This window comes from Pollicipes pollicipes, unplaced genomic scaffold, assembly GCF_011947565.3.
Source record: "Pollicipes pollicipes isolate AB1234 unplaced genomic scaffold, Ppol_2.1 Scaffold_2555;HRSCAF=2994_pilon_pilon_pilon, whole genome shotgun sequence".
Lineage (NCBI taxonomy): Eukaryota > Metazoa > Arthropoda > Thecostraca > Pollicipedomorpha > Pollicipedidae > Pollicipes > Pollicipes pollicipes.
This window is the reverse complement of record NW_023596136.1, coordinates 18,200,506-18,223,824: the sequence shown is the minus strand read 5'-3', so window position 1 is coordinate 18,223,824 and position 23,319 is coordinate 18,200,506. Positions and strand designations below refer to the sequence as shown.

The following is a 23,319-nucleotide window of genomic DNA, read 5'->3' as shown; positions in this document are numbered from 1 at the left end:
CAAAATGTCATTTTAGGTCAGGGACCTACCCTGGTCTTTAAGAAGCCCATGAAAGATGTAAAATGCAGTCCCTGTTATCAATATATTCTAAATGAGTACCGGAAACGACCCCATTTACTGCTCTAGAGTAGTAAAACAGGTTGGTTTTTACCTTGGCCTGACTTCCACATCCGACCCTAGGTCAATGCAAGTTTTTCATTCAATTGTTGTGCTGCTTAAGAAACTATGTTACAGCTGTATAGCTTCGTCTGACACCCTGTTGTTGCATCAGATTAAACGATTCTCTAGAAATGTCTTAGCTGAATCCATGACCTGACTTTGACCTGCCGTATGTCAGTGACCATGCATGGTACATCTAAATTTCTGATGCCACACAATCTGCCATTAAATTTTCTACAACTTTGCAAAATTTTACGCAGCTACTTTGCGTCCGCATTCTGGAAAACCTTGGGGGAGGGTCAAATCGACCACCTCCCTAACACGTGTTAGAGGCCAAACATTTCTAGACCCCTAGGATTCGGTTTTGTTTCAAAACGCAAAACGAACAGCTCGTGTATTCAGCTTCCGCATCTGTGTGCTACTCGCCGGGCGGCCATTACCGCCCAAACGCGGCTGCGCCGGCGGCACGCGGGTTCGCAGAGGCCCGGGTGCATTTCCAGTTCTCGGCATCCATCCCGCCCACATGCGGTTTCGGGTCGTCTGTACTGAATCCGAGCCTCCCGTCGCTGCCGGCCGGCCGGCCAAGCATGGTGACGTCATCTCTTGGTGCGACGCGCACGCCAACTGGCGGCAAGTGCCGCAAACTCGGCATTGGTCGTCCTAAAGTGAATTGAATATATGCTACCCCTTACTCTGAGCGCCACCAGCTTTAAGTCTTCTTTATACATTTTTAGGCAGCTAAATTGACGTTACTTGCAGATCATGACACGGAAAAAGCTGGATAGCCTGGCTCTGGGGCATCGATGCAGGGGCGGTTCGTGGAACGATTCCGCCCGCGCATGGGCGGCTGGGCGGCCTCGGCGCAGTCGGTGGCACCGCTCCGTAGGGTGAGAACGCGCGAGACCGTCCTCCTGGCGCGACTGTGCGAGCAGCGCCCACGAGAACCGTCCCCCGCGACCTTGCGGCGCCTGGGCAAGAGCGGATAACTTCGGTTTTGCAGTTCAGGTACGGCAGACGGGTGGGTGCGGAAGCCACATCGTGGCACACCGTGGTGACGGAGAATGTGGGAGGGGCCCCAGTCTCTGGCAAAACTATTTCAGCAGGCCTGTGATGGGCGCGGTTAGGCGCATTAATGGCGGTGCACGGGACGGACCCTCCCGCTATGCGCCCTGATGCGCGCCCTGCCGTGCTCTGCGGCGTCCCCCCGGCCCAGCCCCAGACGCCATCCTGTGGGGCTCGCTCACGTACGGGTCCTCGCAGCCGGTGCAGCAGGTGGCCGGGTGTACTTTGAGACGAAGCCCGTGCTTAGGTGTGGCTCTAGGTGGAGGTAGGTATTATCCCGGTGCACGGTGATAGTAAATGTCAATATTTTGCAACCCGGCTCTCCCGAACGATAGATCAGGTTGTTTTCGCTTCCTGGCGTGTGGGTATTCAGTGCATCATCGCGCCGGCTCTCATTGCATAATATTACATTGCAGTGACAGCAATGAAACACAGTGGACGTACGTATTCGGTGAAGTGCCTTCATTAGGGACATTGGTCTATTACAGCTTTGTGGGCGCCCAGCAGAAGTCCTAGACAGCTTGAAAAAATGTTCTACATTGTTATCCCAGAATCGGGCAGAACTACGCCACCAACACAGCGGGTGTCACTCAATGACCAAACGTATCAAATAGTACTTGTGTCACTCAATGACCAAATGTATCATATAGTGCTTGTGGAATTTCATGACGGGAATCCCTGAACGGTTACCCAGTACGTGCCACAAGCTTACATCTGCCTTCATTCGCCGTCAACGATCAGCGCCTGCTGTGATACGGTAGCGCTTTCTCGCGGACATCTTTGCCCTACACAAATTTGTGAGCGTTGTACATCATTGCAGCCACATGCCTTCTCAGAACACGTAAACTGTCATTCACGCTAGTCTGTTTATTGAATGCACTGGGCGTTGTATGGTAAGGGATGCCTACCCTGATCAAAGCGGTCAACAATAATTATTACATGGACGTACTGCCGCCCCGCGAAAGTTTGAGGGCCCTGTAACTTAAGCGTTCATTTGTTCCCTTGTTGGCTTTCGAATGATCGAGGGTTTTCACATCTTGGATATTCCCAAGAGATCGCCTAAACCTGAATGCTAATCTGTTATGTCTGACTGAGGGATGCGTTCACACGGACCACGCTCATTACCCACATTTTGTGTTTAGATCCTGCTACTGCACGCTGCTCGTGATATGTTGTTCTTTTGAATAAAACGTGATTATTCTTAACCATACATACAAAACATGCGTGGAAATTTTTATTTGAAGTGATTGGGTATGTCCAGGTCAGGGGTCGTTTTTTGTGTTTAAACGTGTATTTATTTGTTGGCAAAACTCCCGACGCATTTGCTATTTTTCATTTGCTAGGTTTTCTTTTTACGTGATGCGTAATTTATATAATAGTTCCGCCGAGGCTTGGCTTAACACAGGCCCAATGGGGGGTACGTTTTTGACAGACACAATCCCTTCAACTTGACCGTGCCATAATGACCTGCTGCTGCCGCTGGCTGCCGAGAGTAGGCGAGCAAGCCACCGACTCCGGCGCCGACCTTGCGGAGCCGGTGATTAGGCAACGCGGCCACGTGTGACCTCAAGCTCGTGCCGTGAGTCATGCCGGCTGTCTCTGGACGGGCTGAATCCCCGCCCCCGCCGCCGCGCACCGGGCCGCGCCGCCCCCGCGCACTGGACCTGGCGCCCCCGCCGCCGGCCGGTGACCGCGTCAGAGGTGCCGACAGGCGCCCCCGGCCCGGCGGCGGTGCCTGCCGTCTGCACCGCGCGCGGGCGGGCGGCGGCGGCGCCAGCGGCTAGCGGCCGACGGCTGGCTGGACGGCGGACGCAGGCCAGCGGCCGACCGCTGGTCAGCTCTGTACGCAGCAAACGCATTCAATGGGCGGGTGCCGGAGGCACATGTCTCTCTTTTATCAATGTTGTATGCACGTTAGCGTGCAATAACTGTCAACAACTCCGAAATCGCAGTAGCCGCGCAAATAAAGTAGCTTAAAAACATGCACTGGTGTTACGTGGCATGCAAGAAACTCCGTGCGCCTGCAACGCTCTCAAATGGTCTGAGCATCTTGAGTTGCTACCCCCCCCCCCCCCCCACACACACACCATCGTAGAATTTTACATACGCCCCCGTGTGAAAGCAACGGAGCGGGGCACGCTCATTGCAGGCAGCTACCGGATTCCTGCCTCCGGAAGAATCGGCAGTGAGCCGATGGCAGTTAAAAGATAAGGTTAACGGGTGACAGCGGATTGTCCTGGAGGCTCAGTTCGGCTGTTGTCACAGGACATTCATCTGATCAGGGACAAACCTTCCAACTGGAACAGAGTGCAGAGCACGTTTTTTACCATCTGGATGTCTGCCACCGGCGCTTCGTTGCTCAGGAAGATTTGTTAACCACGTATGTGAAGAGAAGAGCCTGTGTATAGGTAACTCTAGTAGCTTTCACTTTGCTCCCGATTTGGGAAGGCCACGCCGTGGATTTGATAAGTTTCCGTCGTACCTACCTCCTTATCATGCGTATCAAGTGCGCTGTCTAGCCGTCAACATTTCGGCGCATGATCAGGTCTTCCGCGAATGTAAGTTTGAGGTGTTCTCCGTATAAGCTGCAAGCCTTGCTCTAGCATGAACGAAGTCCAATGTCCCTCATCTGCCACGCCAGTCAGCTGGTAATCGCCAAGGCCATCCATGCCAGGGACCGCTCGTGCGTGTGGTGGGCGGGCAGGATCGATGCCTCTCTCCCACGTCCAGCCACGCCGGGATTGGGATCTCGGGAGTCAGGGGCGCCCCCAGGGGGCGGGGCAGACCCACGTGCTTCCCTGCTGAGCGACTGGCTTATCCGTTGTTTCACAACTCCTTCGGGCCACCCACGGGATGTCATGTGCATTCCGCCTAGTCTGAGTCCTGCCGCGGAGCCAAGACACGGTGTGATCCTGCCTTCGGTGACGTCAGTTTGATGAGCCCTCGACCTAGAGTCGCCCCTGGCTGTCAGTGCTGCTCTGGGTGGAGTCGGAACAGTCGGTCGCACAGTGGCGACGTGGTCTTCCTGCAGCGATTACTTGCCACAGTGGGTGAAGTCGAACGAGTCCATGTCGGACCAGCGCTCGACCTGGACTCGGCCGTGAGCTCCGCGTGGCCACGTGGTCGCCCGTCCATTGCGGTCCCCACACTTACTCCTCCCAGATATGGCTGCCCTCGGCGACCCTCTGTCCCTCCCCACCGCTGTGCCTGGACGCGCCCATGCGCGTCGCCCCCTCGCCCGTCGACCTGCCGTCACGCCTATGGTATTCGTGCGCCGCTGGCGGCGGCGGCGGCGGCGGCGGACAGCGCCGTGTGAGGTGCCGCGGTGCGCCAGCTGGCCGCAGTGGCAGCTCGCGTGGGCGTGGCAGCGGGTGACGCTCCGTCCGTGCGTTACAGGAGTGCGGCAGACGGTGGACCGGCCGGCGGCGCCAGCACACGCCCACCATGTCGTTCCTGTTCGGAGGCGGGTGAGTGGAACTGGACGTGCCAGGGTAGGGTGGCGTGGGTCGATGCGTGATGACTCGGTGGCCGGCTCCCGACACGGGCAGCCGGCACGCGATATTGAGCTGGCTCCTGCGCGGGGTCTGTAGGTCACCCGCGCTGTAGTTCACCTCACTGTAATGTAGTCTCACTGGAGGGAGCCCACGCTGTAGTTCGCCTCACTGTAACGTAGTCTCACTGGAGGGAGCCCGCGCTGTAGTTCGCCTGACTGTAACGTAGTCGCACCGGAGGGAGCCGCCGGAAACATGCCTCCTAAATACTCTGATACCCATTGCAGAATGGGCTACCTACTCAGCATAGCTATATTCAAATGTAAACAGGGATTTTGATCGTGCCTGTAGTCTCCTTAAGCGACCAGCGGCGTGTTTTCGTTTGGGGCACACCATCGTATATCCACCGCTCGACGTGCTGTAATCAGACGTCTGGGCGTGCCGCGTAATCCTCCGCTGCCAACCTGCTGCGCTGAGGCGAGGAAACACTGACGAGTTGAGGCTTTGTCACGCTTTTCCCGCCAGCCAAGGCCAGGGAGCTGGAGAGCGAACGCATGCTAAGCTGACGTGTGAGTCAGAACAATGCACGGTATTGATGATGTTTTGTAACTTTCAACACCACATTTACGGTTTGCTTTAAAGTCAGGTGCGTGTTATGCCCGCTCCATACGTGCATGCAGAACTGGCGTAACTGCAGCGTGAAGTTGTCCATTCACTGGTGTTGACATGCTCATGTTCTAAACACGCGAGACAATTGTCGAATGCAACACCCACACGGGGAGCTCGGTTTGTGTGTTGAAGGGCGATATGGAGCGCCGAGTATCACAGTACGCGGCTGACACATGACGGAAGGCTTTCACTGCGGACAGCGGGCGATCAGCAGGTGACTTGACGATCGATGGCGAACGCGTCGGCTTGACGCTTGACGTCGGCACGTGTCGTGCAGCGGCGTTTCGCGGTCGATGACAATCAGTGGGAAGTAGTGCCTGGGCGCGGGGCGGTGGGTCGATGTCGGTGTTGTGCCGGGGGCCCGGTTGCAGCCTGTTTGGTCCGTCGGTGGGTCGGACCCGACCTCCATCCGACCTCGACTCAGCCTCGGGCCATATCGATCGGCGGCGGCGGCGGCGGCGGCGCTCTTCCGCCGCGCGGCCGACTCCGGCGGCGTCGGTCTTCGCTGTGCGCCGACGGCCAGGCCCGTCCCAGCTCCCGCTGCTCTGGCCCGGGCCGGAGGCCAGTCCCAGCTCCCGCTGCTCTGGCCCGGGCCGGAGGCCAGTCCCAGCTCCCGCTGCTCCGGCCCGGGCCGGAGGCCGCTCGGGCCGGAGGCCAGTCCCAGCTCCCGCTGCTCTGGCCCGGGCCGGAGGCCAGTCCCAGCTCCCGCTGCTCCGGCCCGGGCCGGAGGCCGCTCGGGCCAGAGGCCAGTCCCAGCTCCCGCTGCTCCGGCCCAGGCCGGAGGCCGCTCGGGCCGGAGGCCAGTCCCAGCTCCCGCTGCTCCGGCCCGGGCCGGAGGCCAGTCCCAGCTCCCGCTGCTCTGGCCCGGGCCGGAGGCCAGTCCCAGCTCCCGCTGCTCTGGCCCGGGCCGGAGGCCAGTCCCAGCTCCCGCTGCTCTGGCCCGGGCCGGAGGCCAGTCCCAGCTCCCGCTGCTCTGGCCCGGGCCGGAGGCCAGTCCCAGCTCCCGCTGCTCTGGCCCGGGCCGGAGACCAGTCCCAGCTCCCGCTGCCCCGGCCCGGGCCGGAGGCCGCTCGGGCCGGAGGCCAGTCTCAGCTCCCGCTGCTCCGGCGGCCAGACTCACGCCCTGTTGTTATTGGCACACGCGGCAGCAGCACAGCCCCGCGCGGCGGCCCAAGACGGAATACGTAAAAGATGGACTGTGTTTTTATGTTTGCGCGATGGACAACATCGATGCGATTTCGTTTGGTGGTTTGGTCGACGCAGGACACGCCCCAGATGCTCACGTAAAGATAAGTCAGTCGTTACGAAAGTCATTACCGTCGGCGGAGTTACCAAGCAGTTAATATCGTCGCAGGTACGCAAACTTCCGGCGGTAGTCTAGAGACTGAGACCGCATGGTTTAAGTCATAATTCAGTTCGGAGTATGTAACCTATTCTTCTAATGTGACGTTACGCTTGCTAGCTCAATTCTGCAAAGAGCCACTGCTAAGAAACCCACAGAGTTAACGCGCATCACTTACGTTCTTCTTCGCTGTGACTTATGTGGATGCGTAGCAGAGCTGTTAGGAATTCATGCTCTACATGATGAGATGGTGCAAACTTGACTACCTTTCGCATGTTTCTGCTGCTCTAAACCTGCATTACAATTCAACCTGTCAGCATGCCATGTAAATTACGTATTAGCAGGGGCTTTGTCCAGACTCGTGAAGGAATCACTTTTCCTTCATCACCACAGGTCCATTAAATACATTCACATAAGTTGTGTGATCACTGGGTACCACAGTGGTAGGTTATGAGACCTACCACTGATAATCGCTACAACTTATCAGTCTTATTTTCATCTGCGAAAATCAGACTGATAGGTTATAGCACCTCAATCCGGGTCCCAATGTTGCCGCTTCGCAAACATTTGATCGACCGGACTACACTTGTGCCCGTTGGTACAGCTGATCGGCGGCTGTGTACTATGTCTCGAGCCAGTCGTCAGCCTGTGTGCCCTGTCGGATAATGAGCGTCGTTACTACCGACACGCTGCCCACCTGTAGTAAGCGGTGCCGGCCGGCCGGCCCGGCCGCGTGTGCTCGTACTCGCCCGCCCACACCCACGTGCTGACGCACCGGATCGCCGCGCGGGCCAGGCTGGTTCCGGGACTGGGCCCGGGGTGTGCCTGTCGCCCGCGAGCGAGCGGTGCGCGGCGCGGCGGTTACGTCACGCGCGGGGGCCGGCCCGCCGCGGCCGGCGGGCGGGGGGGGGGGGGGGGGGGAGGGCGCTGGCGCTGGCGACGAGCGGCGCAGCGCCGCGCCGCCCGCGACACGTGACCTTGGCCAGACCGTCACGCCTGAGGGCATTCCCAGCGACGGCGGCGCGGCCGACTTCTTCTGACAGGGGGCAGCGCGGCTTCGTTCGGTCGCATAGCAACACGCCAGATGCATGTATGCATGCTGGTGCAGCGCTGACCGGTGCCGGTAGTGATGGCACCGTGCCAGCACGATGGCCTTCATGCGTGGGCCACACTTTCGGGGAACACGTGCATCACCTATTCGTCATGGTTTGGCGGACTTGTTCAGGGCGGGGCCCTTCGTTTAAAGTATTCCGAAGTGAGGCCCTCGTCACTCGTGAGCGCTTCAGTGCCAGCCAGCGGTTCAGTTCTGGGCTTTCAGTTCGGGGTGGGAGCCGTCGGACCGTTAGTGTTAAGTATTCACGAAGTGAAGTCTGCGTCATTGGTGAGCGGCTCAGTGGCTGTCAGGATAGTTAGTGCACCTAATAAATGTTTCGGAGTAACCTTCCAAACCATTCGGTGTGTGGTGCTGAAACTTGGGCTGGCTGGATTTGAGAATTCTGTGCACGTTAGAGCTCAGATTTCCCACTGTGTTAAGTCACCGACATGTGGCTCATTTTCAAAAGTCTGCGCTGCCAAAATGCGGAGAATCGGCGCTTTGAGACGCATTCTTGGCACGAAATACACCGCATAGTCTTGTTTAGAGGCTCGGAAGTAGTTCGGTGGTTGTAAGCACGACCGTATCGATGCCTTTCACTTTCACAGTAGCTGCCTGTTCTTATCTTTAAACGCAGCTGGCTTGTTCCGAATGGATTGAAACGGCTGCTTCTTTAATTCTGTGTCGGCATGTCAGCAGAGTTCTGCTCTCTGGAGGTGCGCAACACCTGCCGTGCCGTGCGGCCCGGGTGTTTGGCTGGCTGGCGGGTGGCGCGACCGGAGCCAGACAGGTCACGGTCTTCGGGAGCACATTGTGCACGTGGATTGTGCAAGCACTGATGTAACGCGCTAAGCTCTGCAAGTTGTAGGTTATTAATTTCTGCGGGTTTAAGATTGCGAATTCCTTCAAACGAACGACGCGGCGACGCTCGAATATTTAGGGGATGGGGAGACGAGGTCGGGAATGTCGGATCTCCCGAGAATGGATAATACTGTCGTTCACATGCGACGTGCACCAGATCGCTCGTGGTGAGGCGGTCCTTAGGTCGCGTGCAATGAGCACAGGGCTGCTCTGGTAACAACCCCGTCAAACAGTGGCGGTTGGCTAGCCCAAGCCTGCATCTCGAAATATCTCGGCTTTCCTTGACGCTGACAGGGGCTGTGTGAATTGTTATACCAGTTGCGAATAATGGCGTTCAACAACGCGATCGGGAGCCGTCGGCCTCTCCGAGGACAGCTGGCCGGAGCAGTACGGCTACTCCGAGGACAGCTGGCCGGAGCAGTTGGCGTGATTGTATTGATCTGACAGACCGCCCTGGGTTGTGTGCCTGGTTTGATCGTGCTAGGCAAGTTCATCGACTGATCGTGCGGATGGACCGGCGTCCGAAGAGACATGCGAGTAAAGTACGAATATGTTAATTTGTCAAGTTGTTGGCGGAGACCTCTCAGACGCTGCCATGACGTGCGCGAGGCGAATAAGGCTCTGCTAGCCGCGAAAGGGACCATTGTGCGACCACCCAGCCGGAGGACCGAGGCGCCCAAGCACCGCAGTCTGGCTGCTTACATGGGGACGCGTCGTGCGGCGTCTTATTTACTGAAGTCCTTTCGTCTGGCAACGCCCAGCAGGTTTCAAGAGGGGAGGGAGGAAGGGAGGTCGCGGTCCGCGGGATCCTGTATCATCTGTGAGGTCGCGTGGCCGAGAAGTCTGATCGTGGTGCTGCCCAACCGAAGCGAGCTCGTGTAGGGCGGTGGCGAACCACCGATCAGTTGAGAACCAACATGGAATGAGGGTGTTTGTGAGGGTGAGAGACTACTGTTAATTACACGTTTCGAATTCGAGATATGCAGGGTGGCAGGTCGATTAGTGACCTGACACAGCGTTTGACGCTAGTTTGGCTCGACCCCATGCTTTCCACGTCAGACAGGGCTCTGTTCTCGAAACTGAAGCTAGGAAGCGGTCAATACCAGGTCTGCATTGCAGTGGCGACGGAGACAGTTCAGCCGTATCGATTTGGGACCTTTTTTAACTTGACGTCGTCAGCGGTTGGTAATGCCGATGCGTGAATGCGGTTGCATCACTCCGTTGTTTATTCATGCCCAGTTTACCTGTCGGTTGCGTTGAGATACACTATTTAAATCATCTGACATGCGCATAGGTATATCAGTGTTATCTGTCACGAAGACAGGGTCGTGCGCCTTGTCCGTCCGCTGCTCGAAGCCCCGTCAGAGCGGTCTGGCACAAGTACACACCGATTGGAGGACTCTTGGTCTCATGAAAACGCATGCTTGCCTATGATGGGCAGGGCATTTTTGCCAAGATTGGAATGGAAACGACACCTTCAGGATGTCGAGACGGAAAACATCCATGACGATACGGTGATTAGGAACTGTCTCTCCTTTCACAAAGGGCTATTGTAGCCCAAATATTTGTTCTGGTGACAGCGCGTCCTATACAAATAGAGCCATGGTGAAGTGTCATTGGCAGTCATATTCGTTGTCAAATGGAGTCTACTGCTATGCATTGCTGGCACCTGAGCTGTACATTAGTTGGGAGTTATACTTACATCTATTACCTATGTACCTGGGGCTGTACATCTGTATACCGGTGACCATCACCTGCGTGAAGTTGTGCAGTAGTTGGAGGTTATACTTGCATCTATTACCTATGTACCTGGTGCTGTACATCTGTATACTGCCGGGCATCACCTGCGTGAAGCTGTGCAGTAGTTAGGAGTTATACTTACATCTATTACCTATGTACCTGGAGTTATGCTTACATCTATTACCTGTGTACCTGGGGCTGTACACCTGTATACGGGTGACCATCACCTGCGTGAAGCTGTGCAGTAGTTGGGAGTTATGCTTACATCTATTACCTGTGTACCTGGGGCTGTACACCTGTATACGGGTGACCATCACCTGCGTGAAGCTGTGCAGTAGTTAGGAGTTATACTTACATCTATTACCTGTGTACCTGGGGCTGTACATCTGTATACCGCCGGGCATCACCTGCGTGAAGCTGTGCAGTAGTTAGGAGTTATACTTACATCTATTACCTGTGTACCTGGGGCTGTACATCTGTATACGGGTGACCATCACCTGCGTGAAGCTGTGCAGTAGTTGGGAGTTATGCTTACATCTATTACCTGTGTACCTGGGGCTGTACATCTGTATACCGCCGGGCATCACCTGCGTGAAGCTGTGCAGTAGTTAGGAGTTATACTTACATCTATTACCTGTGTACCTGGGGCTGTACACCTGTATACCGGTGACCATCACCTGCGTGTCACTCGGGAGTCCCGCTCCAAGAGAACCGGAGCGTTATGCAGGTGCCCGCCTGACCTGTCTGTTGGACCGTCGCTAACCCTGCTGTCAATCTTACGTTACAGAGATGACCGTCGTGGCGGAGGAGGCGGAGGGTTTTTCGGTGACCTCGTGGGAGCCGTGGCTAACGAAGTCATCGATAACATCCAGGACGACGGTCAGGATGGACGTGAGCGACGCACGAGGAGTAACCAGGTACACAGAGACGCGTCTGGACCGACGGCGACAGTGTTTGTGGTCCGATGACGGTACTGCTCCTAATTAGCTGGGGAGGGTCGTATTCGTTTGGTTCTAACCACCGATCTCCTCTCACCATGGATAAGATAAAAGTGACTGAACGTAGCCTTACGGTTATGGAAGATGACAGGATAAGGCAGGGTCATCGTTGTCCCCAAGGCCTCACTCACTCCTGTAAGGACGGTTTGGCGCCCGGGGCGTGGCGATGTGTAGTGAAGATCGACCCGACCGCCCTTCCTGCCAGGATGAGAGCGAGGCGACGCCATATGGCCTCAGCAGCTGAGTGAGTCGTTGAGCCCCAACAACGCCGACTGCGCTCGACCTATGCGGTTGCGTAAATGTCAGTCTCCGGGCATCACATTACCTACACATTAACACCAACTCCCTCAATAGGCCGTGAGGGTCCGTTGCCAGGTCCCCATATGGCGGCCAGTAGCACCTGTTGTCTCTGTTCCAGCTTCGGACCTGTGGGTGATCGTTGTGACCAGTCCCGTTGTGACCAATCCCGTTGTGATCAGTCCCTTGTTCCCAGGTGGCAGCCTGTGCCACTCTGAATCACACTGTTACCTCGTCCGCAGGTGGAGGCTGGTGGCACCCTGGACCTGGGCGACATCATTGGAGCCGGCGTGAAGCACTTCGGCGGCGGCGGCGGCGGCGGCGGCAGCAGTGGTGGCGGTGGCGGCGGCATGGACGACATCATCGGCGCCATGTCCAACAAGACGCGGGACGACCGCACGGACGAGGAGCGCAACAGGTACTCCGGCGGCGGCGGAGGCGGCAGCAGCGGTGGAATGTACCCGCAGCTGCCCGGCCAGGACTCGTCCTTTAACCCCAACGCGCCACACCGACAGAACCAGGGCGGCGGCGGCGGCGGCGGAGGAGGGGGAGGGTTCGACCCTACCCAGTTGATCGGACAGTTTCTCGGTGGAGGGTGAGTGGGCGGCGCGTCGGCGTCCACAGCGGGGTCGGATCGCGCATGCGCACTGCATTTGCGTCTATCCTTCGCAGCATGAGATCCAGAATGGAAGGGTAGAGGGTTAATCACTTTGTTTAGACACGGGCGACATTCGTATTTGGTTGGACATGTGCTTTGCATCACCAAGAAGGAATCTTGCACAATTATTGTGATACATGCATGAAGTGATGGCACTACACAATGTCAAGTCCACACCGTCGTTGTCGGGATGTGCACTGCTTATCTGGCTTTACTGTGCCTTTCGACAGGGTTGTCTCCAGGTGGGCTTGTTTGGGATGATACTTTCGTTCCTGCCAGTTGTGAATTATTTTGTCTGTGTCTGCTTATGGGGATTCGTAGCACCTTTGAATTTCGCTTCATAAGTTCTTTTGGGGTTCTTGCGTGTGTTTGTTCAGAACACTCGCAGGGAAATCTTGTTTTGTTTGTGTGTCCAGGAGGTCAGCTGCGAGTAGTGGTGACATCCAACCAGCATACTCTGAAGATCGGCCTGTGTGTTCTTTGGAGATTGGCTCCAGCTCCGTGCAATGCTGGACACTACACAGACAGGCGCCCGATCATCTTCAGCCGTCGGGGCTGGCTGGCTGGTGTGTGTGCCGCCGATGTCCCTTTTCGGCGCACCTGTCTGTGCGTTTGGCCGTTGGCGGGGGCCGAGTGCCTATTTTGCTGCCAGATGCCACATTTCGGAGTTTCGTTACGACATTGCATTAAGCTCCTGGCTGGTGATCCACATCTCTGTCGTGGTCCCCAAGCTAACAGACATCGCTGGCGTACTTCACCCGTTTGCACCGCTTCATGTTACGTTTCTGGCTGTCCTGGGACGATCCGGGCGCGCCGGGCAGCGACTGGCGCCGGCCGCAGGGCCGGCTGTGGCCGACGCCGGAGGCCTGGATGGAGCGACGGTGCGTGCGCGGCTGTCCTGTGGGTGCGCTGACGCCGGACCGGCTGGCAGCCGTGCGCGCGCCCACGCTCCGGCGACGCCCCTGGGCCGCCGGCCAAGTCCGGTGCGCCGGGCGGCGGCGGAGACGCGGTGCCGACACTGGGGCGGGCACCGCCGCGGGCAGTCCCCCACCCTCCGAGTGCGGGTGCTGGCTCCGGACGGCTGTCGTCCGACGGGCTCGGAACAGCCGGGTGGGGGCGGCGGCGGCGGCGAAAACACCCCGAGGCCGAAACTCGGTGTCGGCCACGGCTGCGAGGTCCCGGGACCGGACTGACGCCCAGTTCATGTCGCCCAACCTGTCCACTCTGGCCTTCCCGTGAATGTTGTTAGATTCTGGTTGCCTTGCACCGGGTCCACAGTTCTTGTTCACCGAGGCGGTGGGAACAGCCTGCTCTGATAAGTCTGGTAGAATTGTTGGAATTTGGAGCCGAGCGACATCTTTTTATTGGAAATCTTCATCGAATGTTCTACATGGATGGCTTCGGGATCACTATCCATAGTAGCTGCAGTTTGTCACGAAGACGTTGACATCCGGCCCAGGAGAGCAGTTTGAGTTCAACTGACATATTTTTCCGACTTCGCTGCTTCCCGGCGCGACGGGATCGTCGCTGCCGCTGTCCGCCTGATCTTGGCCCGTCGCCAATTCGCCCTCAAGGACGAGCCGCTCGAGCGCCGCTCTGGGGCGCGATCCCACATGTCTGCCACAAGCGCCTCTGTGGGACGCGATCCCACATGTCTGCCACGAGCGCCGCTCTGGGACGCGATCCCACATGTCTGTCACGTACCGGTCAGAGGGCTCGTCGCTGTACCAGCCGGACTACAGTGGCGATACGCTGCAGGGATGGTCGGCTGGAGGCCTACAGCTAACGGATGGATGGCTTATGAGGTCAAGTCCTGAAGCTTGACTTGACCGACAGACCATCCGTCAAATGTTTTTCATCAGTTTGGTGTATGCTCGTGTCGGCGGCTCTGGCTCATTTGATCATTTACCATAGTCGCCGACACTAGCCTGTCGGCGACTATGTAGACATGTACACCGGTCATGCCGATCGCGACCTTACGGCACTTTACGACCAATTTCACGCCGGTTCAAGTCGTAAATATCTCCCGCAACAATTTCAGGGAGTACTTTACAGCGAAGCTGTTAAAGTATCCCATAGCAGCGTCAGAGTATATATTTTGGAGTTTCAATGGCCGTGTAAGGTATAAATCAGCTGTAAGTTCATGATGTTCCATGGTCTATGTCATGATATGACTCCAGCCATTTGCACTACCACATGAAGACAGACAAGAAGCGATCTGAACTCGTGCGACGTTCCCCGACAGACCAACCAAATGGGATGTCATGCTATGGTCCATTAGGCGTATACTCATCGCACGGAGGTAGTAGGAAGGATGACGAAGCCACCCAACCTGAGGATAATGAAAACTTGCACGTCTGATGCGTCACATTTGTGAAAAACTTGACCCAAGTTTTCAGCGCATCTTGTTTTTTTTTGGGGGGGGGGGGCTTGGTTGGGCTCGTTTCGCATGCTCATTTGTGATTGACTTACGTTGAGGCAGCACATTGATTTACACATCAGTTAAGGGTCCTAGGTGCCATCAACGTATGCAGCTATTGGCGCATGGGCCGGAAGTGTTCCCGAGCGTAGCAGCACATATTGCATGAGAGATACCTCCATATGAATCTTACAGCACATCAGTCAATAACAAATGTTTGCACATGCGAACAATCTTGAAGAAATCGCATGGATGAGCATTTGTGGTTACGGGCATTCGCGTTACGAACATTGCCCCTTTGTGGACTGGTGTTTCCAAGGCCGCATTTGCCTTCGAATCTCTTTATGCGAAGTTTGTTTTAATGTGACAGAGATGACATCTCATCGCTGACATTGGACCGTCGCCGGCTGCCGCGCACCGTTCGATGACACCCAGAGCGTCGTGTTCGTGCCGTGACGTGTCGCTTAACGCCCGTCTCCTGTGCCTTCGTTGCAGCGGTGGAGGCGGCGGCGGCGGCGGCGGGTACGGCGGCCAGGGCGGCGGCGGCGGCGCCTCCGACATCCTGGGTGGCATCATGGGCATGATCGGCGGCGGCGGCGGCGGAGGAGGCGGCGGCGCGGCGCCCGCCCATCCCTCCATGAAGCACGGCGGCAAGGGTGTGGGCGGTGTCAACATGGGATCCCTCATCCAGTCGGCGTTCGGCAACGCTCTGGGTGGCGGCGGCGGCGGCGGAGGTGGCGGCGGCGCCGCAGGCCTCCTGCAGGGCCTCATCTCGGGCGCTGTCAGCGGTGCTGGCGGCGGCCACGGCCAGGGCGGCGGCAATGCCGCCAGCGGTAACCTCCTGGGCACCATCATCGGCGCCCTCTCGGGCGGCAAGAACATGGGTAACCAGTCGGACGTCACCAAGGGTGGCAACGCCATGGGCGACATGTTCAAGACGGCGGTGGGACACACGCTGAACTCCAATCCCGGCTCGGGCGGCATCGGCATCATCGGAGACCTGGTGAAGAAGGCCATCGGCTGGATCGTGGAGAAGTTCTTCAACCTCAAGGGGAAGTACGCCCTGAAGTCACGTCGCGGCGACGCCTTCAACCCGGCCGCCACCGTCTTCAATGTGAGTACTCGTCTTGGTGCTGGGCCCCAGCTGCTGCATGTCGTATATCTGGCCGTCGCTGGCTATCTTTTATAAGGGCCGTTGACGTTGACATTATGGCTGGAAGTGGAGGTGAGGGGAAAGAAGGAATGCAGCCAGTTTCACTGATGAAGGCCATTTCTAACCTTCACAACGCGTATGATGGGGCAGTTTATACTCACCAGTTCGACCTCATTGACTGCTTTTCATCCATATGTATTGGGCTTTTATAGAGCTTTCCTCCTGTAAATTAGCATGACGTGGTAATCTTCTCCGATCTTACCCTCGGCCAGTCGAATCAAGCGCTTACTTGATCGCTCCGGCTCCGCTCGGACGCCGGAAAACGGGGCAAGACACCCCGGAATCGCTGAACGATGCATTCCCACCACCTGCCGATAGGGACGCGGCGAGTGTAAACGACAGCCGACCCAGCCGATCCCATTTCGTTTGTTGGAATGCCCCGTGTCCAGCAGCGACACCCGAGCTCCACCGAACGCGGCCGCTGTACCGCGAGGTCCGCCAGATGTCACCACCAGCGGCTGCCGGCCGGCCAGCTAGGGCCACCGCCCGCCCGCCCGCCTTCCCATCCGCCCACCCTCCCTACCGGGTGGGCGGGACCTTTCGCTCCTGGCCGGCGCACCGATGCGTCAGAATTCAAGTATTTGTGGATGTCAAGTTCTTTAGACTTCGCGTAATCTCGGTGCCCCATTCATAGATGATTTAATTTGCCGTTGCTCTTGGTCCCCGTTGGCGCTTTGGCGGAGTTATTCCGGTTCCCATGGCACCTCTGCTGGGGCGATTCTGAACGCCGGCAGACGGTGTCAGGCGTGCCTGGCCGACCCCTGCCGCCGCTGGCACCGGTCTGTCACCGGCGGCCGGCGGACGGGCCGGCCGCCAGCCGCTGCCAGTCGTGCTCAGGTCGAGCGGCGGGCCGTCGTGACGTTTGGGATGCTCTTTCCTGGCAACATAGCTCAAATGGTTAACTTGTTATGCTGGGCGGCAATGTACGGTCTGCATGGCTGTAATGATGATCTGCTTTGATGTTAAGGCCATGCCGTGCTTCCTTTGAATCAGCATAGCTAGAATGGTAGCCCATTTTGGTGCTGGGGCGGGCTTTTATCAGAACGCAGGTCCAGTAACGAGCCATATGACGGTCTGGTGTTACCCATCCGACATCGTTTGCACGTTGGCTAGTAGGTGATGCGGCAGCGAATCTGTCACGGACTGGCGCTAGTTTGTGTTGACTAATTAGGGCCTCTGTTGCGCTACGTGCGTGTCGGACGAACGCCACTCGCTTGCGACACAACCAGCAAATCTAACTGATTTGCCGTTGATTCGTTAGATGAAAGTCTGATGCAGCAGTAATGGAGCTAATTATTGAATGATAAATTTTACGGCAAGCAGACTAAGCGTCGTCTTGTTTCGGCTCGTCCCCTGAATGAATGGCAGCAATTGCATCGTCGTCTGCGCTGCGCGGCCAGGGAAGGTCCGAATTGCCGCGGCGGGTGTTCTCCGTCTCTCCGTCCGTCCCTCGGCGTGACGTCTCTGCCCTGCGGCCAAGGCCAGACCACGGGACGGCCCCCCCCCCCCCCCGCCCCGGCCAGACGGAAGGCGATCGATGCCCGGCCACCGGCGCCCCAGTGGCAGAGCTCGGCCGGCCGCGTGCCCTCCCCGGCCATCTCTGTCCCGCGCTCCGCGCTCCTGGCAGCGGGGCGGCGCTGGCCTCGGTCCCAGCGGCCGCGGCCGGGGAGACGTCGATGCGGTGGACAGCGCCAGCTGAAGCCAACACACGGCCGTGTTTTGTGCTGCTGGCATGGACGCCGCGTCTCTGGGAGGCACCGCACCGTGACCCCCCCCCCCCCCCCACGGCGCACGCTTGTGTTGGCATCCCGCACCGGGCGCCGGGGTCGCAGCGTCATGTTCTGTCCGACGTCCGGGTCGCGCTGGTGGAAGGTGACGCCAGCATCAACACCGGCCATCAATTGTCACAGTTCTAAACCAGGTCGAGCAATTTTTAACGTTCCGTTGATTTGACATCGCTTGATTTTTAATTAACATTCCGCTTTACTGAAGCCGGACAAGCAGCTTAGTGGTGAACTGGTTAGCCGAAGGCATAATTGATTATATCTGACAGCAATCTGAGCTGAAAATGACTGGCAAGAAACAGTCGCATTGTTTTTCGCCGTAGTAGTGTGCATCGATTAGTGTCCTGTTGACCTTGTAATTGTGCCTTCATTTATTTCGGCAGGGCTGATCATTCGTCAGAGAACCAGTGACGTTTGCTAGAAGTAGCTCATTTGCTTGCAAGAAATGCACCATACCATTGGTGTAACTTTCGAACAAATTGAGGATGTAACTACATCCTCAGCAGGTCAGAAATTAACGCTAGCTCTATGGCATGTCGTTCATCTTGGGTTAACACTCAAGGTTAAGCCTAATAATGACATTCGCACCTCAGTTTTTAAAGGTTCAGTTCCGCATCGGACCAGCTTATGGTTTTCGCATATTTCAAGAAATGAAAAAGTCGTTCTTTCTCCCTCGGAGTGTTTCATAATCGGCGGCCGTGACGGGCGCGCGCGCGACGCTGACGCGGTGACCGTCGGTGCGCACGTCTGCCAGAACTTTCGTGACCTAAGGCTGCTGGTAGTGCTATTTCACACTCTTTACGTGCACGAAAAATGCTTCAGTTGAAATACCTGACGTGATTTGGGCAGCTGGGACAGCTGAACGTCAACAAGCCGCACGTGACATAATGGTGTCGGTATATGCCGCCAGATGCCCCGCTTTGTGATCAAATCATTTCAAGTTGAACCTGGCTTCATTTGCTCCACTACGATACTTGTATGACTCAGGACTGGTTGGTGACATACATCTGTAAGTTCTACGAAAGTTGGCAAGTCACGGTCCCTTGAGACGTAACCAATGTCGCCATGAACGAGAAAGCTCGGACCACCTGCCCACGTGAGTCTCTGCCATCAACACCCGCATATGCAAGTCATGTGGAGCGACGGGCGGGAACGTCCGCGAGCTGGGGATTTTTCGATGGCCGCCGGCCGGCCGGAGGCTGGACCGAAGGCCGCACTTGGCTTGGGCCGGGCCTCAAGGTCACATGCAGGGAAGTGACGGGCAGCCGTCCACCGAGGAATTTAAGTGCGCGGGCGATGCCGATGAGTTGTCCTCCTGGTTTACCGCTCACTGCTGCGGTCATGGATGCAGACAGGGGCTCACAGTTCCCACGACGGGCAATTCTGGCTGCGAGGTTACGAGGAAGGACAAAACTGCTGCGCATGACGCACCGCCGTGACAATGCTGGCGGAATTTTTGCCACCGCCGTACCGTTTGCACGTGATAACAGCGAATACCCTTCGGCTGATTCAGAGCGCTTGCTGCCGGATGTGTCGCTGCGTGCCAGCGGCGCCCCGTCAGGCATGATCAGCGGCAAGCGTGACCCGCTCCGCGAGCTCCGCCGGCGCCGGCGCCGCGGCCGGCCGTCTCGACGGTCAATGGCTGTCTACGTCGACTCGCCGCGGCGTGCCGCACCCCTATTTTTACCGACGGCTTCTAAACGCACGGCCGTGGCGCGGCGCTGTTGATACGATGGAGCAGTGGCGGCAGGCGACGTCTCGCCGCTTGTGCCGGCCGTGAAGGTCGGCCCGAGCCGCCATAAACAGACGGGCGAGAACGCCTCTGCCCGCGCCGCCATAGTCCAGGATCAGGCCGCCAGGGGTCCGGGGCGGTGGCAGCAGTCAGCTGGCTATCGGGCGGATCTTGCGCGTCCCCGACTGCGCGCACGCGGCGTCCCTTGGATGGAAGCGCGGGAGTGACATCCGTGATTCACTTCGGGTGTGGGCGGGGCACTGGGCGAGTACGGTGGCGCACTGCAGTGCCGGGTCGATACCCGTGACCTTGGCCGCAGGAGGGGTGGCCCTGAGGCTTGTGAACGTGGCTCGTGCGGTTCAGAAGTGGGTTAGTGGCTGTGTCTGGCGCTGCAGGCTGTGAGCGGAGCTTTGGTAGCTTGAAAGGACTGTGGTAACAGCGACCGGTGCGGGATTTTTTGGCTAGTTGTATTCGTCGTAGCAGTCCGAGCGGATCGTCGGTGCAGTGAGTCGTCCAGTTTGCTGGAAAACGTGTGGACAGCTGTGATAACGCGCCGCCTGTGGAAGTTGTGGACGGCCACCTTCGCCGTCTTCCGGCTGTAGTTTGACCTCGGGTCTCAAAAGAACGTTCTCAGAATGAAGGTCACAGACGACTTGAGTGCCGTCGCAGGCTCGAACGCCGCGGGCGTTGATGAGTCCGACTCGTTGACGAGCGATGATGAGGACTCGTCCTCGGGCTCGGGCTCGTCCTCAGGCTCCTCGTCCGAGGCGGGAGAGGAGCCAGAGGAGCCGGAAGAGCCGGAGGAATCGGAGGAGCATGAGGAGGCAGAAGAGGAAGAGGTGCAAGAGGATGAGCTTGTGGAGGTGGAGGAGCAGGAGGTGACGGCGGAGATCCGTGAGAGCGTGGTTGCGGCCCAGCGGCACACGTGGTGTGACAACCCGGACCACTTCCACTACCAGCGCTCGCACCAGTACCAGGTGGCGCTGGGCATCAGCTCCAAGCTCGACAGGCTGCGCTCGAGCGTCGCCGGGAGGTTCGGCCGGCAGACGGCGTCGGTAAGCTGGTGCCGTTGGCTCGTGGTATTCAGCAATGACGTCATGATTCGGACTAGGTTGCCGCCCACGTTCGGGCGGCAACCTATCGCTACCGACGTCCTGCCATGTTTACGCGACGGCGACAGCCCGCCCACGTGAATGAAGTCACAGTAGCAGACCCAAACAGTTGTCACCTTCGTTCACAAAGCTCCACAACCCAAACGAATTCCGCCGGCAAAATGAGAAGTGCCGTCGGTGGATTCTCGGCAATCATTAAACGCCTTGTTCCGTCAGTGTGCTGAAATCAAAAATACTGCAGAATTGCGTTTTTGGTGGCTTCCTGCTTCTGTTTCAGTTAGATATAAATATTGAAGGGCAAAAAGAAAATTGCGCCCCTCTAAATCAAGTGGGCCATATCCGTTGATTTTTTTGGAGGGAGCTGGTTGCCAGGACCCTTGCCCTTTGCAATCCCTGAGTCCCTCCCCGCCTTACCAAGATAGACTGCGCCCCTGCTTGGGCGAGCTCATTGAGCATCGAGTATGTGTACATAAGCATAAGCGCATGGTCATTGAGGAGTTATATTAATTAGCAACGCTGTTACAATCAAACTGCGTTGCGTATATATTCACCCGGAAAGAAGGCGGTCCAGCGGCTTAGTTTAGCAAAACAAGTTACAGGGGCCGGCCTAACAAGGATAATCGGCTAACCCACTACCAAAATACACATAAAATGCCACCAATATCTCTCTGAAGGTAGAATATTTTCTTCTTAAAATTTCACACGCCCCCACTGAATAACAAATAGCGTCGCTGAATTGGCTCGGTGGAGGGGCGTACGCAAGTAGGAGCCTCCAAGGACGTGTGCCCCTGCTCTACCTTGTCACATTTATTGCATGCGTAGTGTGTGAATGCCTGCTGTAAATTCAAATTTGAGAGGCAAATAACTTAAAGCAAGTGAAGAACATGTCACATTGCTTTACGCCACGGGAATAATTTCGCGGGCGCACAACGCGCGTATGTTGGTTTTCAGTGAATTTTTAAATTGTACCTCTCCATTGCCAATTCATGTGCATGCCCTTCCTTTATCGTGTAGCCGTGCATGAGCCGTGGCCTAGACCAAAGCCTTTCCAGTCTCGGAGCGTTTGTCTGTTCGGAGGGACTAGCGGGCTACAGCTCTGCTACAACGCGGCGGCGGGCAGTCCGCCCCCCCCCCCCCCCCCCACACTCCCTGCATAACGTCTGCCTCGTAATTCATCCGCGATGCTTGCATTATGCCTAATTCAAATTTGTCATGCAGCCCTTCCCGTCTGTCTCTCCACCTGTGTGTACGTCACCACTGATCTCAGAAATGACGATACACAGTGCGCCGCCGTTTGGCACACAGATTCACTGCAACCTCAGTAGCGTTCGTAGGCTATCGCATCGCTGGAAGCGGGACCACTCAACGGCAGTGAGTGCCGGACTTCGCTCCTGCGCGCAACCGGTTCTTAACGCCGGGTTTTAGCCGTAGGCGGATTGCAGCGGGGATATTGGTACTACGCTGTGTGCAGTTTGGCGGACCGTTCTTTATGGTGATTGAAGGATATTCACAAAGGATGGACATGGCATTAAGCATGCGAGACCTGCCAAAAATTAAACTACATTACCGCCCCAGCGCCTCTCAGTTGCGAAAGGCAATTCATTCAGCAGCAGCGAACCAACAGGTGATATTTAGATTGCGGCTGCATGCACAGAGCGTAGTGAGGCAGTGCGGCCGAGAAAAGGATGACTGCCCGACCGTGGAGTGGAGGGAGCAATCAGGAACAAGATGGCGGAGCCCGGCGGCTCCGGCCATGGGATGCTGGATGCTGCTATGGCTTATCGTAACGATCTTGACCTATATTGCGCAAAGGTCTTGCACCTCTGGGCGGCATGATCTGTACGATCTCGCCATCGTATTCAATCCTCCGATGGTATGGCGCTTGCTGCTGGACGAGGCTTGAATCAAGAACCAGTTATTTGTTTTCATAACTAGCGTTTGTACTGAGACCAAACGATTGAACATTCGCTGGTTCGGCTTGTCTTGGCTCCCATCCTTTGCGCTGGGCTGTTTTCATCTACCAGCTGTACGTTGCTCGAGGATATGGCTTCGCCGCGAATATCACTGACCAGGGACCAGCAATAGCTCTTGGGGCCATTGATTTGCGACACGCTTTTTCCTCCGTTTTGGAGCTGTGTTTTCAAGATGTGTGTTAAATAGCTGGCCTGCGCTACCGGGCCGCAGGTCAGAGCTTTGTCACACTTTCGTGGGCGCCATCCGGCATTTTACCCATTTCTCCCACATTTGGCATCAGTCGTCGAACACAGGTTACCCTTGTCCCCCACGGTAGTTGCCGCACACTCTCCGTTGCTGTTTGTGAGGTGCGGCTCCGGCCAGCGAGCACGTGTTCCGGAAGAATCGGGTGTGTCCAGGCATGGCCTGTGATTACGAGGACAGGAACGCCACGGACTGTTGACGGCGACCAAAGTATGACCACAGTTGGCTCCAACGCCACGATGGTGATGTAACGTGTCTGACGTGGTGCCCGTGGACGGAGAAATGGTCCTGGTATCTGCGGTGGACTCACCCACGGACCTCCGCCTTGACCCAGCGCAGCGCTCGGCCGGTGGCGCCCCCCACAGATGGCGCCAGGGTCGCTCGGCCGTCCCGCCGGCGGTCGCAGACCACTGTCCAGTCCGCGCCGGGTCTCTGCGTGAGACGGAGGCGGCCCTGCGTGACGTCAGGACGG

At 57.2% G+C, this 23,319-nt stretch overlaps 1 protein-coding gene across 4 annotated transcripts in view; it reads left to right on the top strand.

Moving 5' to 3' along the window:
• The first annotated feature begins 1,014 nt into the window (after positions 1–1,014).
• LOC119107646 (calpain-B) overlaps positions 1,015–23,319 on the top strand; it is a 47,301-nt gene continuing 24,996 nt past the window's right edge. Inside the window, exons 1-5 of one of the 4 annotated variants that reach the window (XM_037231161.1) lie at positions 1,015–1,164; positions 4,618–4,688; positions 11,205–11,334; positions 11,955–12,130; positions 15,285–15,903. In XM_037231161.1, coding sequence (XP_037087056.1) covers positions 4,666–4,688; positions 11,205–11,334; positions 11,955–12,130; positions 15,285–15,903 — 948 coding nt within the window. In that variant the 5' untranslated portion in view covers positions 1,015–1,164; positions 4,618–4,665. Of the gene's footprint in view, positions 1,165–1,467; positions 1,487–4,555; positions 4,689–11,204; positions 11,335–11,954; positions 12,131–15,284; positions 15,904–19,735; positions 20,574–23,319 lie in introns of those variants that run through there. The other 3 variants (XM_037231169.1, XM_037231176.1, XM_037231182.1) reach the window with 3 other exon arrangements.